This window comes from Bombus fervidus, chromosome 8 (assembly GCF_041682495.2).
Source record: "Bombus fervidus isolate BK054 chromosome 8, iyBomFerv1, whole genome shotgun sequence".
Taxonomy (NCBI): Eukaryota; Metazoa; Arthropoda; class Insecta; order Hymenoptera; family Apidae; genus Bombus; species Bombus fervidus.
In genome coordinates this window covers 2,945,935-2,965,645 of record NC_091524.1, presented here as the reverse complement: position 1 = coordinate 2,965,645, position 19,711 = coordinate 2,945,935, and the positions used below count along the sequence as shown (strand labels likewise).

Below are 19,711 nucleotides of genomic sequence, written 5' to 3'. Positions count from 1 at the left end.
CAAGTGATCAACTAGCGCCATCTAGGATTAGAAGTATGAAACATTATAGAGAATTTTAGCTTGTTTACCCTCGTTTTTTATGTGTTATGATATATGTCGTGCAAAGTATTGTGCATGCGACGAGTGATCGATTATATTTGCGTTAAGATGATATTATTGTGCCTTTCCTCAAATTTCATGTGAAAAATGTTAGTGACAAGAGAATCAAAATTGTTCGCCGCGTTAAATTGTCTTTCTTCGAAATTTTACAATGATTATTCGATTCGATATGACATTTTAACACCGAGCAACGTAATAAGAAAAAGAAAAACGGAACGCGTGTTACGCGTACCGATAAAACGTTTTGCACTTTAGCCTATTAAGAGCATCAGACTGGTTTTCGATGACGTAAATTATAATCTAGAATATAATACGATGAACAAGTCCAGAATAGGGTCAGAATATATTCCGTTAGTGGAAGGTGACATGAAAGCGCGATTCGTTTTACCTTTTGCTAAAATAGCATGGTTTACCGTATCTCTGCCCTTTTTCGCATTTATATTTTGTATTATATGGTCTATCGTATACAATTTTGAGCATTCTACCTCTACTCATTGTAAGGTAACTATATTTTCCATGCTGATATAAAATTACGAAAATAATTACACAAGCATAAGTTATGTGTGTGCGTGCGCGCTCACGTGTGTTTGTATGTATGTAATATTGTCTTCTGTGCTAGGTTTATAACTTTTTACCATCTGTCTCTGCTGCTATTGGACATTATAGACCACAAAGAGATGTTTGGAAAATTGCAATAGCCATACAGGCTTTGATACGAATTTTAGTATTAGTAATGTATCGTCGTTATTACAAAGAACATATCTATAAATGGGCACAAAATATTTGTAATATTGTGACAGTTACCTATGCTGTTGAAAACATATCTCTTGTAACATTAAGCTTTTGGACATCTGTTGAGAATTATGGTACGTATAAAAGATGTCAGTGCGTGATATATGTTTGAAATATAAAACATAATTTATATTATTTCAGCCTTCCACAAATTATCTTTCATAACGTTTTTAATAACGTCTTTTATTCATATGCAGATAGCATATTTTATCATGAGAAATTGTCGTAACATTGCTAAGGAATCTTCCGAAGCTACTTCCTTAAAATGGAAGCGAAGATCCATGATGTTAAATTTAGTCTGTATAATATTTGCCTGTTACTTTTTTTATAGGCACAATAAATATTGCGAACCTCTAGGTGAGTCAATTGATTTCAGCAGAACCAAGTAAACAATAGTAGGTATTCATGAGATGCGCTCATTTCATTGCAGTTTATTCCATGTTTGCTTTAAGTGAATATGGAGTTGTTCTTTCGAATATGGGGTTCCACACGACTGCAGCTTGGGACTTTGCAAATTCGCGTCTCATTATATCAGGAACAGGGTTTAAAATAATTTAACGTAATTTCATATAAATGCAATTGCATTTTTAAGCAACTATGAGAGATACCTCAGCCTTAAATTTTTTCAAATTATCACAATGGAGTTTAAAATCATATCTTTCCACTTACTAAAATTCTATGCTTTACGTTCTATCAACATCGTAACGACGATGAACGTAAAATTAACAATTTTCATATTTCTATTCGATAATGGTAATTATATAGACTAAAAAATTCCCGGAATAATCAATAAGACAAAGAAGGCAAATAATAAAAGAAGAAAGGAAAGGAAAGGAAGGGAAAGGAAAAGAAAAAAGTGAAAAAGATAGATAGTAGAATTATTGTATTTTGTTATAATAATATTGTGACATAAAGTTAAAATATTATTTTTAGAGAATGTTCTTCGTAATAAGAATTTTGTTCGATAAAAACCACAAAATATGTTTTTTGCATGTTACGATATACATATACACGAGTCATGAACGCAAGTTATTTTCGTGCATACATTTTCACACATGCTTATTCTCATAAAACATAAATTTTCAATTTTGCATGTATATTGGACACAATGAATTTGAATATTCATTATTTAAATTTCCTTCTAACTAAAGATTAAAGTTTACAGACTCGTTAAAGCTTGAAATCAGTTTCCAGTTTATCGGCAATAAATTTAGCTATTGACATGGCGCTGGTTGCCGCTGGAGAAGGTGCGTTACGACAATGCATCACTCTACCACCGATACTACCTTTCCCTCCATCGAATACAAAATCATCTACTAAATTACCATTATTGTCCAATGCCTGTGCTCTAACACCCGCTGGTCCTCTGTGTAAGTAAATAAATGCATTAAACATGATCGATTGGCCGCGATAGGATAAAATATGAAATATTAGAGTCTTTTGTTTACCTTTTTATGTCTCTAAAGGATACTTCGGGAATAAATTTTTGCAAATCTCTGACTGCAAGTGGATAAAAAATTGATTTAATCATTTCTTTGCATCCTGGTATAAAGTAGCGGAAACAGAGTTTATACAATCCAGGGAATTTTGCCATTTCTATACAGTCTTTTATATTTATATCGCGCCACCTAAGAATATGTCATAATAAATAATTGCATATTCAAATATTACATACAATTAAAACTTATTAGCTTATGTACCGATAACCCTCTCTGGCAAATGCTAAAACTGCGTTTGGTCCAAGCCATATTTCGCCATTGACTCTAGGAGTAAAATGAACGCCCAAAAATGGGAATCTAGGGTCTGGAACAGGATATATATTGGTGGTGCATAAATGCCTTTTACTATCGCTCAGCAGCAAGTATTCGCCTCGGAATGGAACGATACGTGGACTAAGATCGCATCCTGTCATTACTGCTAGACGATCCGAGTGTAAACCAGCACACGTTAACACATATTTTGTCGGCATACACTGTGATATAACAACAAGATAAGAAAAAGTTGCGCATGATAAACTGTAGAACTTGCGCGTAACATCTAAACGTACTTTATCTTTTGATTGTACTAAAATTGGAGATAATTCTTCCTTGCCTTTAGATTCTGTCATTTCCGAGAAACCGGTAACTTCGTAATTTAAATATACTTTCCCGCCCATTTTTTGAAATTCATTGGCAAAATATTTACAAACCACCGCCCAATCGACTATACCTGTCCACGGTGACCATAATGCTTTTTCTCCCTGTACAGTAGATATGTATTATTCCTGTTATTATAGTCTTTGAAACTCGTAATAGTTTTTTCTTATCATTATATATATAATACATATATATATTATATAATATATATATGTTTCTTATTTTTATGATTACAAAAACAAAACAATAATTTTAATACTTGACATTTAGCTTCGTATTTCGATATACAATCTTTCCCAACTAACTGGAGATCCGGTACGTTATTTTTTATTCCTCGATCATATAAATCCTCCAATTGTTTAATTTGGTCTTTATTTTGAGCTACTATAAGTTTTCCAACTTTGTTATGAGGTATATCGTGTTTGCAGAAGTATTCATAGGATAGTTTTAAACCTTCCACGCATAGTTTTGCCTGCAATCAGTTCCTGCCGGATCAAAAATCTCTTAACGAAGCGTTATTCTACTTTGTAGTTAAAAATGTCATATTGTATTCGAACAAAGCAATATTTCTTTTAAAAGGAAAGAAGAGGAGGCACGTTAAGAAACACGCAATTGCAGCTATGTTTTTACTTTCATACTGCCAGGTTTGTAATAAATTCCAGCGTGTACTACACCGCTATTATGCCCTGTTTGATGCATCGCCAGAGCGTTTTCTTTCTCAACGATCGCCATCTTTAAGCTAGGATGTCTTATTAACATTTCTCGAGCAGTGGCGCATCCAACAATGCCACCTCCAACAATAACCAAGTCAAAGGCGCCACATGATTCTGCACTGAAATTATTTAGTTGCAAATAGTATGTATTTATAATTTCATTCAATTCATGCAATTTGAAAGTTGCGCGCTGTATGTTAGTTCGTTTTTAAATTTGCGATCAGCAGCGGACTGGTCGGGGACATCGGGGAAATTGTGAAAAATCCCTGTGGACCGGTACAGATTTGGTGGCACTCTATCTAAAATTTAATTAATGAACTAAAAATGGAGGGCCGGTTGTGTTGATAATATCCCGGTAAAAATGTAAGTCCCAGACCGTCTCTGTTTACGATATCTCTTTTGGATTAATATCAATTCAGGTTAAATAAACAGAAATGCATATGTATTACACTTTATAAAATCAACTAACCTGGAAGTGGATTTACAACGATATGCACAAAAAAGTTGCGGTAACAAAATTCTTTTTGTCAACGGTGCAAACATATTTGATTTTGTACGGTGATCAACCACATGAAATTTTGCTAAAAAAAAGAGAGATGAAAATCAATTTTATTTGAAACTCCGAGAAAATAATTTTTCCAAGTATGTGTTAAAACATGTATATATATTGATACGGGTTTGATATTTCGGAAATCATGTGTTATGGCGTGTTATGCTTGAATTTGATTGAGTTTAAAGAAATACCGTTATCAAGAATTAACATTACGTTTAGATGTATATGTTTGCACAAAAATACGTGTTTATTCGATTAACCTTCCGGTAATTTGCATTACCAAGCTTTTAATGATATTTTTAACAAGGTGTACATATACAGATATGATAAAAAGCACGTGGGTTAACCAACAATGAAGGAATAATAACCAAGCGGACCATGAAGCATTCTCTTACCTGCAAATTTTCGAAAAACTGTCATCTCATATGATATTCTACGTGAAATATCTCCTAATCGTACATTTTTTCGCTTACCGAATCAACAAATATATACATAGTTGTGACGTCAATTTTCAGTGTGTGCCTGATGTCGCTTGATAAAGTTGTGTAATATTACCTAGTATGTGGCGCCGCCACGGGTTTCTTCTCATATCATTAAGTTCGTAATTATCCTTGCACGTGGATACGTGAATTTTATCGTATCGATTAAAAGCGAAGGAGACGATCGATGTAGAAAGAAATAAATAAACTTATTTTGTTATTTTACTTAAAATTATGAGACACAAGGCGATGTAATCGAGAATGTAGCAATCTGAATTTATTTTTCTTTATTTACGTACGAATTTTCCTTCATCAACATTCTTTTGTCTTTCCTAGTTACCATCGATCTTTTTTTAGGTCCATGAGCGAACGAGATATGATGAAAATTTGTTGCTCGTTGTGATCGAATTTCAAGTAGCACACATTTAAGTGTGTGCATCTCGAGTTATTTAAAAAATCGATGGACGAGGAATATCGAAAAAATGTCATCGAAATGAAAATTTAACAAAATTGTTTATGTTATAACAATTATATAGCAAATAACGTGGACCATTTGCAACTCTTTTCAATAGAATATAATATATAAAACAGGGAAGTATGTGTCATTTGTGATTACCAATGGCTTTTACGTGATTTTTACGGTTATCTATGTATATGTATATTTATATCGTCTAAAAGTTTAACGATATTAATGACGCATTTTTAGAGATGCATAAATGAATCACGAAAAATAGTACGTCTATATATATGTATATATGTATGTATGTATATTACATATTATTGGGTATATAAAAGGAATAGATATAAAAGGAATAGATACAAAAGAGACGTGAAAATAGTAAAAAATGAATATTCTGTATGATGGCCGGGTGGTAAATGGCGAATGTCGTCCCTGAACCACAGTGCGCGTCTACGATGCGCAAAGGTACTACGGCGTCGGGAGTCAGTCAACCCGGTGACGTCTCGCAATGTGTGTCGTATGGTGAATTTGTTGTGCCGGTATTTATAAAACTGAAACGAAATAATAGATTTACATACTTAGTTAAATGATAAATTGATGTAAACGCGGTAGTAATTTGAAGAACGAATCGAATCGAAATTTGAGTAGACAGTTGAGAAGAAGTAAGATATACAGGAGTTGCGTTGGGCGTCTCTTGCAAACTGGATCAGTGAAAAATGTAAAGTCGGTACTTTTATGGATTGCATGTGATGTACGTGCAATCGATGGACGAAGGATAATCGAAAGAAAGAGAAGATACGAAATGATTTCCCCGAACGAATGTGATTCACTTTGAAAAAAGAGGGTACACCGTTCTGGTGGTGTATCATTGTAACGAATGAATCGAGAAGCCGCCATCGAAATAAAATTTCTAGTTTTTTTGGAGTGAAAAAGCGGTACATTGCCGCGCGTTATTATTTTCGTTGGACGAAGGAGCATAATATTGCTGTAGGCGTGGAAAGAAAAGTATGTTGCAGAAGAGAGATCATAGGAAATACAAGAAAGCGTAGCGGGAACGTTCGAAAGAATTGCGAAAGAAGAAAGAGCGTGATCGAAATAGAGAAGAAGCTGAGAGTGCAGGGATTGGAAGAGAGTCTCAGCAAACGGTTGGTGGAGGTCAGCGAGAAGTAAGTACTCGTACTTAGAAGGCGCGCGCGCGACGAGTCTTTTTCTCGTCGTGAAGATTCGCGAGGACTCACGAGGATGGAGGACGAGCTACGATGCCCTTGTTGCAAAGAATTATATGTCGAGCCGGTACTTTTACCCTGTTGGCATGCCCTTTGTCTGGCGTGCGCGGTTAATCTGCAAGCACCTCCGGATTCTCCTCCGGAGTCGACAACCGATTCATCGAACGCGCCAGGATCCGATCAGGAAGCCGATAAACTCTCGATTCTTTCCGAGACGGATTCCGGAGTGGTGTGCAGTAGCACGTCAACCAGCTCGCGACCAGGAAGCTATGTTGGCACACCCGGAAACGGAGGCTTTCCACCGTCAGGAGGCACTTTGTGTCTCTCCTGTCCGGTTTGTCAGAAAACCGTTTACTTTGATGAAGGAGGGGCTCACAATTTGCCCAAGTACAGGGCAATGCAACATATCGTAGAGAAATATCAAGAATCAAGAAACACGAGACTGCAATGTCAAATGTGCGAAGCCGAACCTCGGGATGCAACTGTCGCCTGCGAGCAATGCGAGGTTAGTTAACGCTCCTCTTTACTTATCTTTTCCTTTTCTTTCCTCACGTTTCTTTTCTTCTTTTCCCGATTCTTCTATTCTTCTATTCTTTTCTATATCCATCCGATCATTGTGAATGTATCCGCTATAAATTTGACATACACGCGAGTAAAACGCGTATGCAAATGTTCATACGTCATCCGTCAGTTTCTTTCAGTGGCACGATAACCTGCTACGTAATTACACGATTAAAAATATTCCTTTCTTTATTCTTACGTTTTTACGTTTCTCGATGATTACAACTGATAATTGTCGAGTCGAAAATAAGGAAACGCATCTCGCGCGTGAAGAAGTCGAGACGAAACCAAGAGTAGTATTTTTACGTACGTTTATTTACCTTTTCGAACTTATTGATCAGATAGGATCGGTGAATCGATGTTTTGTGTAGATGAAAGATAAAATTTCGATGAAAACTAAAAGATTCGGCGACGGTTGTTTTAGGTGTTGTATTGCGACGGATGCAGAGAATCATGTCATCCGAAAAGGGGACCTTTAGCAACGCACAATCTGGGTCCGCCTCGGGGCAGCTGGCAATCGAACGGTGGAGGTAAAGGTGCTCGCGGCCCTGCCATGGAAACTACACCACTATGTACCGATCACAACGGCGAAACGTTGACGCTTTACTGCGCTCTTTGCAAGATCGCAATATGCGCTCTTTGTCTTCGAGATCGTCACGCAGCCCATCCCCATGATGTACTGCCGTTAGCCGCAGCCTGCAAGGCTCAAAAGGTAAGTCCTTTTATCTTTTATTCTTGGTCAACGAATATCGACGAATCTTCATCGTCGCGATGTTTCTACGGATAATGGAACAGAACAATCCGGCTCTTTTATTAGACAAACATTATCTCTACTGTCTTCGCCCTTGGTTCGAAGCAATGACTGATTTGTCAGTGACCTTGACGAAACTAGTTCTAAGTTCATTTACGAAGCACGATTATTGTGACTATTTTGGTACATGCGGCAACTAGGGATCAACGACCGCCGCCGCAGCTAAAGCGAGAGAAAAGTCGAGGAAAATATTGGATCGACTCATACTGGATATATCGCTCTATATCTGTGACGCAATAATTCTTCCAAACTTCCGGACACCTGTCTGTTTACACCGCTTTCGTGATCTTGCTGTTCGTTTCGTTTATCGATCGATCACCTTTTACTGACTATTCGATGTAAATAGGGTAAAACAGCATGTCGCATCGCGACAACGTGCTACATAATGAAGAAGAACTAGCTACATAGTTTCTCGTTATTTGGAGCTGCACACGAGCGCGTCTCTCAACAAAATTCGAATATCACAGACATAGTTCTTTATCTCTTTGTGCCTTTCTATGTAATTCTAACGAATCAATGTTGCAGGATGCGATAACCTAACGTTATACGAATACTCGCGCGATCGATGTATATCCGTTATTAAGCCGGCATATATAAGCGCGTATGTGTTTAGAAAAAGAGAAAAGAGTACGTTTCCTCGACTAATTGTTCGCGTAATCGTGATCGCATCCGGCTTGCCATGGGAGCGTAAAATTTGTATTGTTCGATTCTTCGAAACGAGAATGGGGCTCGATGAATCCGAAGAAAAGAGGTCGTCCACACGTGGTCTTTCCGCGTACAATCGAGAGCATAGAAGAAATTGGAGCGCGCATCGTGTTCTCGACAAGTGTTCTTATTATATTTTCACCCCTCGATATTCGATTCTGTCCTCGTATCCTTTCGCGTGTACGCACGGCTATTTCATCTTGTTCTCACGCATCTATCCTTGATGCGATGATTTTGATGAGGCAGTAAGACGATAAAACGACGCGACGTCTCATTGTTTCGTCGATAACGCGATAGAGCTCGGATAAGTTTCGAGCGAGAGCAACAACTTGAAAGGTATAAAGGAACGGGTAGAAAATCGAAAGACCGATGTCTTGGCAAAAGTGAATACCCAAGTACGCGAAACCTTCTAGACGAGTCGCGTATCATTAGATTCCATAAATGGAAACTTGTCGGAAAATGGCTCAGTAGTTGTGTACGTGTACGTACATACACATACAACATAAGATGCCTTTCATATGCGTGACTAGCAGCTGGTTTGTTAGCTGTCGACGACGATACATGGAACAGAGATGAATCCTCGAGGAAAGGCTAGAACGGCCGATCGCGTCTTCGTTAATACCACGACTGTTGTGGCTCTACGACTGTGGTTACGGCTCTACGTCTGTGGTTGTTGCTTTTTTCCTTCTTCACCTTTCTTCTCCTTTCTTCTTTAATATTTTCTTTCTTTCTTTTTTCTCTCTTTCTTTGCGGCGCGATTTAATGTACCGCCTCGAAATGAAAACGGCTTTGAAACGATGTCGTCTCTAATAACGTTTAATATGGTTTTATTTCTCGCCGAGTATTTTAAGACTATGTCCGTTTTGGCAAACGCCTCGTATTTATAGCGAAAAATGAAACATAAAGTGAAGAAGCATTATTCCATTCAAGGTCCATCTAGTCAGTTCGATCAAGTGCTATCTATATCTAATATCTAAGTTCGTTTGGTTAACGAAGCCCCGATATTTGCCCCGTAATAAATCGGTGGTAATAGTTCGATGCTGCAATTGAAATAATGTCAGTATGGTATCTCGTCTGTTCATGAGCGAGATATTAGTCGTCTAGTTGTGCAGTCGATGTGTCATTGCACGAGGACCATGCTATTGTGGATGATAATATATTTTGTCCAGCTTGGGATAAGGAGGGACGTTTTTAGCGAGTTAGAGAGCGCGAATATTTCATGAAAATTGACATCTTGAGATAAAGAGGAGAACGGGGACGTTCTAAATAAACGCGGTGAAAGTAGAAAGAGTCATGTAAGTGGTTGGAAACGCACGCAAAGAAGATGAAGAGGGTGGATGGAATTGAGTTCTATGGCTGACAGATGGTCGACGGAAGAAAACTACCCGCGTATAAATTTCAAGGGCAGAAACGAGAATCTGTGTATCGTACGTTCGAACTTGAAGCAGTGCCCGGCATTCGCTTCGAAGGAGTTTTTGAAAAATTTCTGGTGAATTGGTAGACGCGTTGTTACGACGAATTTCGATGAATTTCGGGGAAAAAGGGGAATTGGGAATCACGGTAAGAGAATTACGAGGCGAAGATGAAGGGGAAACGGAAAGTGCAACGGGAACGCGAGAGCTTACAAACGAAAATAGTTCTTGAAACAGTGCCAGACTTTGATACTCTGTATGGGTCCTCCCGTAGGTAAATAAACAAAAGGTACGTATATGCGTGCGTAGACGTGCGTATTGAAAAAAGTATGCGCACGAGATGCTCTTGCACCACACGCTTTTACTATTGAAACGCCTAGTTTTCGTGTAATTTATTCGGTTACATCGAATAAGTAACACAACATCGAGTCGTTGCGTATACGCAAATCTTCTTTTCTGCGTCAATCTATCGTTTTTTAGATGATCTCATTTTATCTCCACGCATAGCAGAGAATTTGATATAATATCATAATTATCACATGTTAAATTATCGATATATGTAGAGTTGGTCGGTGAATTCGTTAGTAGAGAGAAGCGTCGGACGCTCGTTACGGAAGTACTATTCATACAAATGTCGGTAGAATGTCTTGGATATTTATGGTGGCTTGATCGGTTGTGATAAAGTGATGCGCGATGCACGCATAGGGTCAGAGGCTAGGTAAGGATGAAAACGCACGTCTTATTACATAGTGCTGCTACACACGAAATGTGCCGTGGCGTGCCATGGCGTGAAGATTTCCTCGCCAGCGCCCCCGCATTCTCTTTCCTTTTCTCTATTACTCGTCCTTTGATTCCCCTCCAACTGAATCGGCGTGTTTCATTCCGAATTTAACGATGGAAAATGCACCCTAGTCGAGTCGATAAGTTGCTCTTTCTCTCCCCCTCTTTTCCCCTCCTATTTGCTCCCTTCTAGTTCCCTCGTTTCATACCTGAATAAATTTCTCTTTCTGCAGTCTCGATAAACGCTATTCGGTTCGTTGGAAACATCTTTCGTAGCAGAGAATGATCGAATGGTATGTGGTGCCGTTATGGTTCAAGGAACGAGCCGTCTTATGGTTCGTCGTTCACGACGTGTAAGTACGAGTTGCGGTCGCTTCGTTTCCTTCCCTTTCATCTTCTAAAAATATCGTCGTGATAACTTGCAAATTTTTTGCTTACGGATTCGAAGATGCTCCGGTGGCTCGCAGCTGTAGAAGCCTTCTATGTTTCGAATTTTCTACGAAAAATCCAATTTGGAAGCGTGCAGCGTAAATACGAGGAAAAAGGATGGCGAATGAAGCTGAAAGAAGTGGTGAGTCACTGTTTAAGGGTAGGGAACGCGTAATAAATACGAAGGTAGAGTAGTATCTGTGCGTGGCGTAGGGTGTGTAAGGAACGGGCCGACTTCTTTTATGTTGGTTACTTTAGGATACGACACGTGCCGTAAATTGGGCGCGAGAGAGGGATTAATCGTCTTTTTAAATTTACTCTATGATCTTTCAAACGTGTTTATCTACGATACATAAAATTTTCACGTAAACGATAACGTAAGTTGCTATTCAGAGGCAAAGGAATACTTACGTGTAAAAAGAGATAGAATATTTGACTGGGGGTTGATATTTCTGGCGAATCGATGGCGAGCTGTACGCGCGCACGCCTGTGGAAAGTGTAAGGGTCTGCAGGCGAACGCGAAGGTTTGTTTCTGTCAGGAGCCCCATGAGGGAGCTTTGCCATCTCGCGATATATGTATATGTATACACACAAGTATACATTATGCTTAGGTAGTACAATACTATGCAATACGAGTATTGCATGATCACGTTTCGGCAATTAATACATAATTTTGCTCGATTTCAATGAAAATATTACCAAATTTATCCTTTATCGAACGATGTATTTTTAGTTACAATTGGCCTGTAAGTAGCGATTATGGTTGCGTCTACGATACGTTCATTATCGATACGATTCAGCAACGTGAAGCGAAAAGATAGTTGTCGAGGACCGTTGGAATCTGGCGCAAACGTTGATTCGATCAATCGACGTATCAATCAAGGTCTATCTACTACTATATTATATAAGTTATCGAAGTCGATTAACAGAACGAATTAAAGTTGTCTGCTCCTGTTTGTCACGTAGATGTACACAAGTTGGCCAACCGGTAGTGGTAGTCGTGGTCGAATAGAACACAATCGATTTCAGTCGAAGCCGCCGTTCCTCTCCATGCCAGATATCGTCGTTGAAACAGCTCGAAAATGGGTGTTTTCTGTCTTTTGTATCTATCTGTGTCGTAGTATACAGATATGCGTATTATCGATATATGTGTGTAACATAAAACGTAGTCTATATCGGAGCTCTATCGCTTCCTTCCTTTCTTCCTTTCATCTCACATCGTTGATCGAACATCTATTCACCGAGATTTTATACACGTGACGGATAGACGCCAGTATATAAGTATTAACTTCCTCGGTTTCGCATCGGTATTGTCGTAACCTCGAACGATGACTTTGGTCTGGTTAACGTTAAATAAGAAGGACGATACAAAGCAGAAAGAAGGAAGGATGTTATCACTGTCTGATGAAAATGCAGTGCCCCGTAATTTACGAACAAGAGGATAGAACGAACGGTCGTCGACCTGGCTTTTAATTTGACATCGTCGACATTTGTCGCGTCGTCGTGACGCTTCTAGATTAAAGTAAACGACGCGCGATCTTCCTTACGACTCGTAGATCTTGTGACAGATAAACGACGACGTCCTAAGGAAGTTTTCCTTTGCGATATCCATCGAGAATTAAGCGACACCAAACGGATATCGCGAAGCGATTTTCCCTACCTGTTTCTTGATAAGCTGATACGATCGTTAACCGTTTATCGATCGAAACGGTGTCGAAAACGATACGGACAAAATTTCTTCGTACATAGCTTATACTCTGTACGAATTCCGCTCGAAAAAAGCGAACGACCATCAGAGAAAATATCGGTAAGTTTCGTCGTTTGCAACGATACGTACACGATGCGCGCATAAAGGAGGTCTCGAGAAAGGAGAATACTTCGCGAGATCGATCCGAGCACCCTCGACTGTTGCAATTACTTACAACTTACAACAACGATCGAGCCACTTAATTAACGTTTCCTGCGCCGCGACGCATCGTTTCGGTATCGGCGATACGCCACCCGATATCTCGTCAATGAAAGAAGCACGCGGATCGAAAAATCTTGCCAACTAACTGTAACGAATAAGAAAAGTAACCGACTTGTTAGCGGAAGAATTTCCGAAGAATTTGACGATGGCGGTGCGGTATTGCCAATCGTCCGTAGGATTTCCTTTGGACAGTTAACGAGTAAAATTGCGGAAATTAGCTAGGACGGAGCTGCGGTCGTAGCTAATCCAGCAAAAATAACTCGATTACATCCTGGCACAAACTACCGACGCGACGGTCGTCTAGTTCGGTAGATATCGAAAAGCCAGCAGCTAAACAGATAGACGAACGAAGGGATATACGAGAATAACAAAATCGATACTCTAGTTCGTTCGGCGCCTCGGTAAGAGTGTTAAGGGAAAATGCAAATTCGGCGTTAACACGATAATCGTTTGATGCGGTTACAGACGGAGCTCTCGCAAAATTTGCAACAACTATCGGAAAGAGCCCGCTCGACGACGGAATTCATTCAGAGGCTCAAGGGAATGACGGACAAAGTGCACGTGAGTATTTACCTTGAACGTTCCTTTTAAATTTCCCCTCGTCAGGTTTAGTCTCCGTGAAATTACGGAAGGACTATACACGCGATAATTACATCAGCTGCTTTCCTTTCTCTCTTTGCCGCACTCTTCCTTCTTCTCTTTCTCGCCCGTTTCCCCGTATCGACAATTCCTGCTCCTTTCGCTCATTCGCCTCTATCTCCGCTAGTTGGTAGCGCCCGTCGCATCGCTTTGTCGACGCTGATATATCGGCACGTCGATGTCGTCAACGCCGGCTCCAATACTTCGTCTCAGCGTCCTATGCGTCCTGCTCCTACGTTGGCAATTAAAGATCATCGTTTGAAATGACAAAAGACACGTAGCGAATCTACGGTACACGAGGGAGCGATAAATATTCGACGAATCGTGTAATCGTATCGGTGCGCTTGCCTTTTTCTTTCCTTCTTTTCGTTCGAACGAACTGAACTTTGACGATTTTCACGTATGTTGACAGGAGGAGTGCGTCACGTTAGAGGAAGAGGTGGAGGATAGGGTGGCGAATTTGGTGAGTCTTTTACAGGCGAGAAAATCTCGACTGATCGAAGCGGCGCGGCAAACCCGTGAGGCGAGAGTGCGTTCTTTGCGGGATCAAGTGGCCAGATGCGCGTCTCACCTACAGGCGACCACCGCGCTTCTCACCTTTTGCATCGAAGCCTTAAAAGAAAACGATAGCGCGGCTTTTCTCCAAATCGGTGGAATGCTCTCGGTTAGAGCTGCTACCGCTGCTGGTTCTTGGGGTGGCGCCGAGGGAGTCCAAGAAATCGCTCGATTGCCATTGCTCGATCTTACTCTGGATGACAAACCGCTGCGTCGCGCTATCGATCAACTTACCTTTGTTCAGTTGAAACGTAAGCTCTCTCTCTCTCTCTCTCTCTCTCTCTCTCTCTCTCTTTCTCATCTCCGTCCCTTTTCCCACTCTCCACTTCACGTTCGAATCGACCCGATTCGATCCTTTTTTCACGCTGTTCTCTGTATTACGATCCCGTCGATTTACTTCCTTTTCGTTTCTTCTTTCTTAACCGCGAGACAAACCAAAGGCTCGAACATGGAGTTGTACTTTGTAACGTGTAAATAAGGATAATTATTTTCTCTTTCGAACGTCGAACATCGACATCTCTGGTTTGTCAAGGGTGCAAGAAAAAGAACAAAGAAAGATGCTTTGTTGTACGAAAATTGCCTCGTTTCGTGACATTCGTGTCGAATGTAAACTGTTTGCCTTATGTTGGACGCAGCATCGGAAGGAGAAGAACGATTCCCGATTGCAGGTAATTGGACGAAGGAATCGAAACTTTCCAACTCGCGTTTCTGTTTATTGACGAAAAGTTTTTGTATAATTTAACGGTATACTTTTTAACGTATGGTTTGTTTGAATATGCGTTTTTGTTTCTCTCTCCCCCCTCCTTTCTGTCTCTCTCTCTCTCTCCTTTTCTTTCTTTTTCAAGAAGGTTAACCCAAGTCAAGACAATTTGCAAAAACGACATCATGCCTATACGCTTTTAATTTCATAAAAGAGTTTCGCGCAAATATCTCGGGCCGAATTGTATTCTCGAGCGTTCGCCAATCGTACGAAAGTTTCAGTCTCTGCGAGATTCTCGGAAAAGTTTTATCGTTGAGCCTTGTCTCTGGAGCGTATCTAGAAAATCTATGGGTAGTTCGAAGCTTTTTCGCTGGAGCAAGAGGCAGCGAAGAGTCGCCTTTGTGTTTCTTTCTTTCTTTCTGATTTTATCGGTTGGTTGCTGGTTCGAGACGTGTAGCTGGGAATTTTTGTAGCCCCTGGAGCCCCGATATTGATACCGGAAGAATGCAGCGCAGAAAACAACAGCGTGACAGTCGCTTGGCAACCTCCACCTGGACACGGAATCGTAGGGTGCGCCGGTCAACGAGGTCCTGCGATCGAGGGGTACCTATTGGAACTGGACGATGGGTGCGGCGGCGAGTTCAGGGTAAATAACATTTTTCGTTGAGCGTCGCGTCCACTGTTCGACGAATATAGTAAGACGATTGGTGAACGATATACGGCGCATCGAAATTGTATTCCATCGAGAATCCAGTTGTCCAAATGAATTGTCTCGTTGTGTGTTTGATCAGGAAGTATACTGTGGCCGAGAGACGATCTGCACCGTGGACGGATTGCATTTCAATTCTCTGTACAACGCCAGAGTGAGGGCATTCAATAGCGCCGGGGAAGGCGAGTATTCGGAGTTGATCGGTCTTCAGACAGCCGAGGGTGAGCCTCCCTTTCTTTCTCTACTTTCTTACGCTTCGCCTCGCGTCGCTATATCTCGTTTTTTTTTTTAATTTTCTCCGTCGTGTCCCGATGCGTTTCTCGTCGAGAGTAAATCGTTGCGGAACAAACAAATATCAACGGTTACCAGAGATGGAGCGACGGCCGATCGATTTCTAGCAGAACGTATGTCGAGATAAATGAAAACCTCAGCTCGTCGGCGCCGACGACGATATTTGTATGCGACGTGATTGGATGACGCTGACGCAATTTCGGGAATATTCATCGTCGACTAGGATTTATCGAAGCAATACGCGTCTCAAGAGTATATTGGGAACGAAAATCTGATTGGCCGCGACATTTCGGTATACACGAGTATGTACGGTATATATCGGTATCGCGCGAGCCTTAGCCGTGGTTCTGGTTTCTATCTCGCGCAGTGTTCGATTTCCACTACTCGGAGTGACGACGACATCGACCAGAGTGTGTAGTAGTCGCATCGAGTTTGTCCACTCGATTTCGTCGGTCGTCATTCGAGAACAATGGTAGAGTAGAAACCGAGCGACAAGCAGAATCGATCGGTCGATTATTTAACGGCACGGGGATCCGTATCGCTTTGTTGAACAGTGGCGTGGTTCTCGTGGGCGACTGGGGCATCCGGTATACCACAGGAGGTATCAATTTCCGAGGATGCGATGAGCGCGTCCTGCGAAGGGTACGAGCATCGAGTCGTCCTCTCGAGCGTCGGATTTTCACGGGGCGTCCATTATTGGGAGCTGACGATCGATCGTTATCACAGCGACACCGATCCGGCGTTCGGTATAGCCAGAGCCGAAGTATCGCGAGATCGAATGCTCGGTGAGTTGATTTATATAGCGTCGCTGATGACGGCCACCGAAATTCTCTAATAGCGATTTCACCCGTAGGCAAAGACGATAAAGGTTGGAGCATGTACATAGATCGGCAGCGTTCTTGGTTCATGCACGGCGGGGGACACGCGCAAAGAACAGAAGGTGGCGTGCAACAAGGCTCGACGGTGGGCGTTCTCTTGGATCTGGACACGACGCATACGCTTCGTTTCTTCGTCAACGACCAGCCGCAAGGGGGAATCGCGTTTCGCGATCTGTACGGCGTGTTTTATCCAGCTGTCAGCTTGAATCGTGGGGTGACCGTCACTTTGCACACAGCCTTAGACGTCCCTCGTCACCTGTTGGCGTTGCACGAGGAATACATGACGGACGCGATTCAGAGCTAGGGGTACCTAAGTGTCCTGAAGAAGGGCCTCTTGCAGGAAGTCGGCTCGCTCGGTTCCGCTTCGGCTCCGACCGACAAATCGTCCAGGGAATTCAACGGTCAGCTCGAGAAGATTGTCGAGGAGTGCCTCGGTGAGACCAACTGATGTACGACCGGTTAACGATGATTTTTCAAATTTAAATCTAGTTTTTATTCTGCAGATATCGAGCAATGACTCGATATTTTATTCTGTATTCGAAAATGTACTTTGTCGGTTTTTTGCAGATCATCATGTTATTTTTTGTTTTTACGTTCGTAAATGGTTCGTGGCCTCTCGTAAAGTACACGCGAGGTAACCAGCGTGTGACTAGTTGCCCGTCGATCCACCGTTCACGTTCGGCGATATCGTTTCGATGAAACGATGTATCTTTTAACGAGATTTTGCCAACCTTTCTCGGTAAATAAACGGAATTTTATAAAGAGCAAGTATGTCTGGACGACATCGCATCGAAATATCCATTTATTCTATTCTGCAAACGGCGATTCTTACGACGCGCGGAATTTTCTCGAGTTTTCATGCAAAATCACTGCCAGTAGCAAGATTTATCGAATCGAAGACTGCCATTCTCGATAAGTAGGTAAGCCGAAATGTTCTCCGTCTAACGATCATCAGCGCGGTCGTATTCTTATCCATATCGATACGTATAAGTGTAGTAGTCGCGTAGGCGTAAGATAAACTCTATTGATATTTAGTAAGATGCATTGCGAGAAATAAAAGGAAGGAAGGTACGTACAGAGGAAAAAAGAACGCGAACAAGTAAATACGCTACGAAGAAACAAGCACGCATGCACATAAACTCGTAAGCTTTAACGAAAAGTAACGAGTCGAGTAAACGTTTTCTAGTCCCCGATAGAAGTTTCCGTATACCCTTCTCCGTGTTCGGTTTTGTCGCGCCCATCTTTCGAATTACTTGACTTAATCGCGCTATTTTTCGTCACTTTTCATATTGTTGTTTTTTTTCTCCCCTTTTCTGTTCACATACTATTTTTTACCTAGAAATATGCGAGTGACCATTTCTCAGCTTCGTTCGAAGCGAAAACTGCGAGTATTCGAGAACTTAAGCTTATTTAAAATAAATGTTGCAGCGCACACTCGTGAAACTGTCCCTCCCGTCAGTGAGAGGGATTAAGATCGGCGTTGTACATATCTGTATATACATATTTCGATTGTATTTCCGATAAATTTGCCAACTGTATTTACAATCCTATCAATAAAACACACCAAAAACTAACATAGGCCGCTCGATGATGATCGTTTCTATGTTACCCAGTAAATTATACCGATACTCGGTCGCGTACCAAACGCATGACTTGTAATCGAGCAGGAGGAAATGTCGTGAAGTGTGGAATAGGAATACAATGTCGAAATTAAATGAAACTCATTAAAGCGCTTCGCTAATTTGTTACTCTAATGATAAGACCATTAGAACGTTGCTGATGTGGTCTTCCATTACCACTGAATCGCAGGTTAAGAAATGAGCAAGTAATCTGCGGTTCTGTCGGATGGGAAATATAAGATAAAATAAGCGGAGCTAAGTAGGTCGATAGCTCGAATTACGTCGGTAACGTAATTATCGATGTCACGGAACTACTTATTCTTTTTGTCCTACTCTTATTGACTGGGAAAGTTGCAAGCAAATTTTAACGAGATGCGACATAAACTTTGCCGATGAATATCAAGGATAAAAATGGGATATTGATCGAGACGATACCAGACAGGAGGCAGACCGGACGTTTCGAGTCGGGAACCGTGAAGAAACGAAAGAAAATTGTCGCAAAGATGGTGAGGGAGGACGAGAGTGCGAAAGGCCTCGAGTTACCTCCCGCTGAGCAAACCAGAAGCCAGGAAAGTGGCGCAACGCCACGGTAGAAGAATCACCGCGGAGTTTCGTCTTTCACCGCAAAATCGAGCCGGGAGGAAGCGAAGCTTGTGTCTTCGTTTGTTTTTAAAAATCGTAGCAGCTTCCGTAGCGAAACGCGCGCCGGTTGCGCTTTCCTCCTATTCCTCTTACTCCTGTTACTATTACTACCACTACTACTGTCGCTACTACTACGTTTTTCCTCTATGTCGAGAACTGAAATACGCGTCAAGTTTGCATCGAGATACTTCTTTATTTGTGCATTGAATTATCGATAATCGAAACGGTCTGTTACCGCTAATTCGCGCGCCAGGCCTTTACGCTCTATACCGTGAACAATGGATTCTCTCATTGATTCGTTCGACATGTTGTCCACGAAAAAAAGTTGGATGTCGAAACGAGAATGAGAAATAAAAGCAGGGAAACTCGCATGGGACTGCTATCACCCGATACTCGAACTAACCAAATCAATCGTTCGATTCATACATAATTACTTTCGGGGAGGTAAAGCTTCGAACAGCACCCGTTCGCGTTTAACCTTCCCAGACAGGAGGATGATCGATACAGTGCGCTGTATGAGCGGTGCGACGAGGAACTACTACAACGAGACAATT

The 19,711-nt window shown here is 41.3% G+C and overlaps 3 protein-coding genes across 7 annotated transcripts; 2 read left to right on the top strand and 1 right to left on the bottom strand.

Annotated features, from left to right (window-relative positions):
* The first annotated feature begins 94 nt into the window (after positions 1-94).
* LOC139990270 (post-GPI attachment to proteins factor 2) lies at positions 95-1,728 on the top strand. The gene is made up of 4 exons (XM_072009396.1): positions 95-600; positions 719-965; positions 1,033-1,248; positions 1,322-1,728. Exons 1-4 carry the CDS (start codon positions 415-417, stop codon positions 1,447-1,449), a joined length of 777 nt encoding a protein of 258 aa, XP_071865497.1. The 5' UTR covers positions 95-414; the 3' UTR covers positions 1,450-1,728.
* A 32-nt stretch (positions 1,729-1,760) lies between these two features.
* On the bottom strand, positions 1,761-4,872 carry L2hgdh (L-2-hydroxyglutarate dehydrogenase). 2 transcript variants are annotated; one of them, XM_072009380.1, is made up of 8 exons: positions 4,766-4,872; positions 4,209-4,320; positions 3,657-3,858; positions 3,286-3,498; positions 2,939-3,130; positions 2,592-2,863; positions 2,340-2,519; positions 1,761-2,257 (listed from the first exon to the last, which is right to left on the bottom strand). In XM_072009380.1, the coding sequence occupies exons 2-8, from the start codon at positions 4,280-4,282 to the stop codon at positions 2,062-2,064; spliced, it is 1,329 nt and encodes a 442-aa protein (XP_071865481.1). In that variant the 5' UTR covers positions 4,283-4,320; positions 4,766-4,872; the 3' UTR covers positions 1,761-2,061. The 2 variants fall into 2 exon arrangements, with proteins under 2 accessions (XP_071865481.1, XP_071865480.1); XM_072009379.1 differs by having other exon boundaries at positions 4,688-4,848.
* On the top strand, positions 3,794-18,470 carry Trim9 (E3 ubiquitin-protein ligase Trim9). 4 transcript variants are annotated; one of them, XM_072009355.1, is made up of 12 exons: positions 3,794-3,881; positions 3,964-4,102; positions 5,129-5,366; positions 5,478-6,962; positions 7,443-7,730; positions 13,590-13,685; positions 14,176-14,569; positions 14,954-14,986; positions 15,492-15,664; positions 15,810-15,948; positions 16,573-16,803; positions 16,857-18,470. In XM_072009355.1, exons 4-12 carry the CDS (start codon positions 6,474-6,476, stop codon positions 17,198-17,200), a joined length of 2,187 nt encoding a protein of 728 aa, XP_071865456.1. In that variant the 5' UTR covers positions 3,794-3,881; positions 3,964-4,102; positions 5,129-5,366; positions 5,478-6,473; the 3' UTR covers positions 17,201-18,470. The 4 variants fall into 4 exon arrangements, with proteins under 4 accessions (XP_071865456.1, XP_071865458.1, XP_071865460.1 ...); XM_072009357.1 differs by having other exon boundaries at positions 3,855-4,102; positions 16,872-18,470; XM_072009359.1 differs by lacking the exon at positions 14,954-14,986 and having other exon boundaries at positions 3,855-4,102; positions 16,872-18,470.
* Positions 18,471-19,711: the final 1,241 nt, after the last annotated feature.

Excerpts from the sequence above, each read along its gene's own strand:
- Trim9 (XM_072009355.1), top strand. The coding sequence starts at position 6,474 with ATGGAGGACGAGCTACGATGCCCTTGTTGCAAAGAATTATATGTCGAG. Across the intron at positions 7,731-13,589 it reads CAGCCTGCAAGGCTCAAAAG|ACGGAGCTCTCGCAAAATTT; the intron begins GTAAGTCCTTTT and ends ATGCGGTTACAG. Across the intron at positions 15,665-15,809 it reads GGTGCGGCGGCGAGTTCAGG|GAAGTATACTGTGGCCGAGA; the intron begins GTAAATAACATT and ends GTGTTTGATCAG.
- LOC139990270 (XM_072009396.1), top strand. The coding sequence starts at position 415 with ATGAACAAGTCCAGAATAGGGTCAGAATATATTCCGTTAGTGGAAGGT. Across the intron at positions 601-718 it reads CTACCTCTACTCATTGTAAG|GTTTATAACTTTTTACCATC; the intron begins GTAACTATATTT and ends CTTCTGTGCTAG. Across the intron at positions 1,249-1,321 it reads TAAATATTGCGAACCTCTAG|TTTATTCCATGTTTGCTTTA; the intron begins GTGAGTCAATTG and ends ATTTCATTGCAG.
- L2hgdh (XM_072009379.1), bottom strand. The coding sequence starts at position 4,712 with ATGACAGTTTTTCGAAAATTTGCAG. Across the intron at positions 3,499-3,656 it reads ACAAACCTGGCAGTATGAAA|GCAAAACTATGCGTGGAAGG; the intron begins GTAAAAACATAG and ends AACTGATTGCAG. Across the intron at positions 2,520-2,591 it reads TTTGCCAGAGAGGGTTATCG|GTGGCGCGATATAAATATAA; the intron begins GTACATAAGCTA and ends ACATATTCTTAG.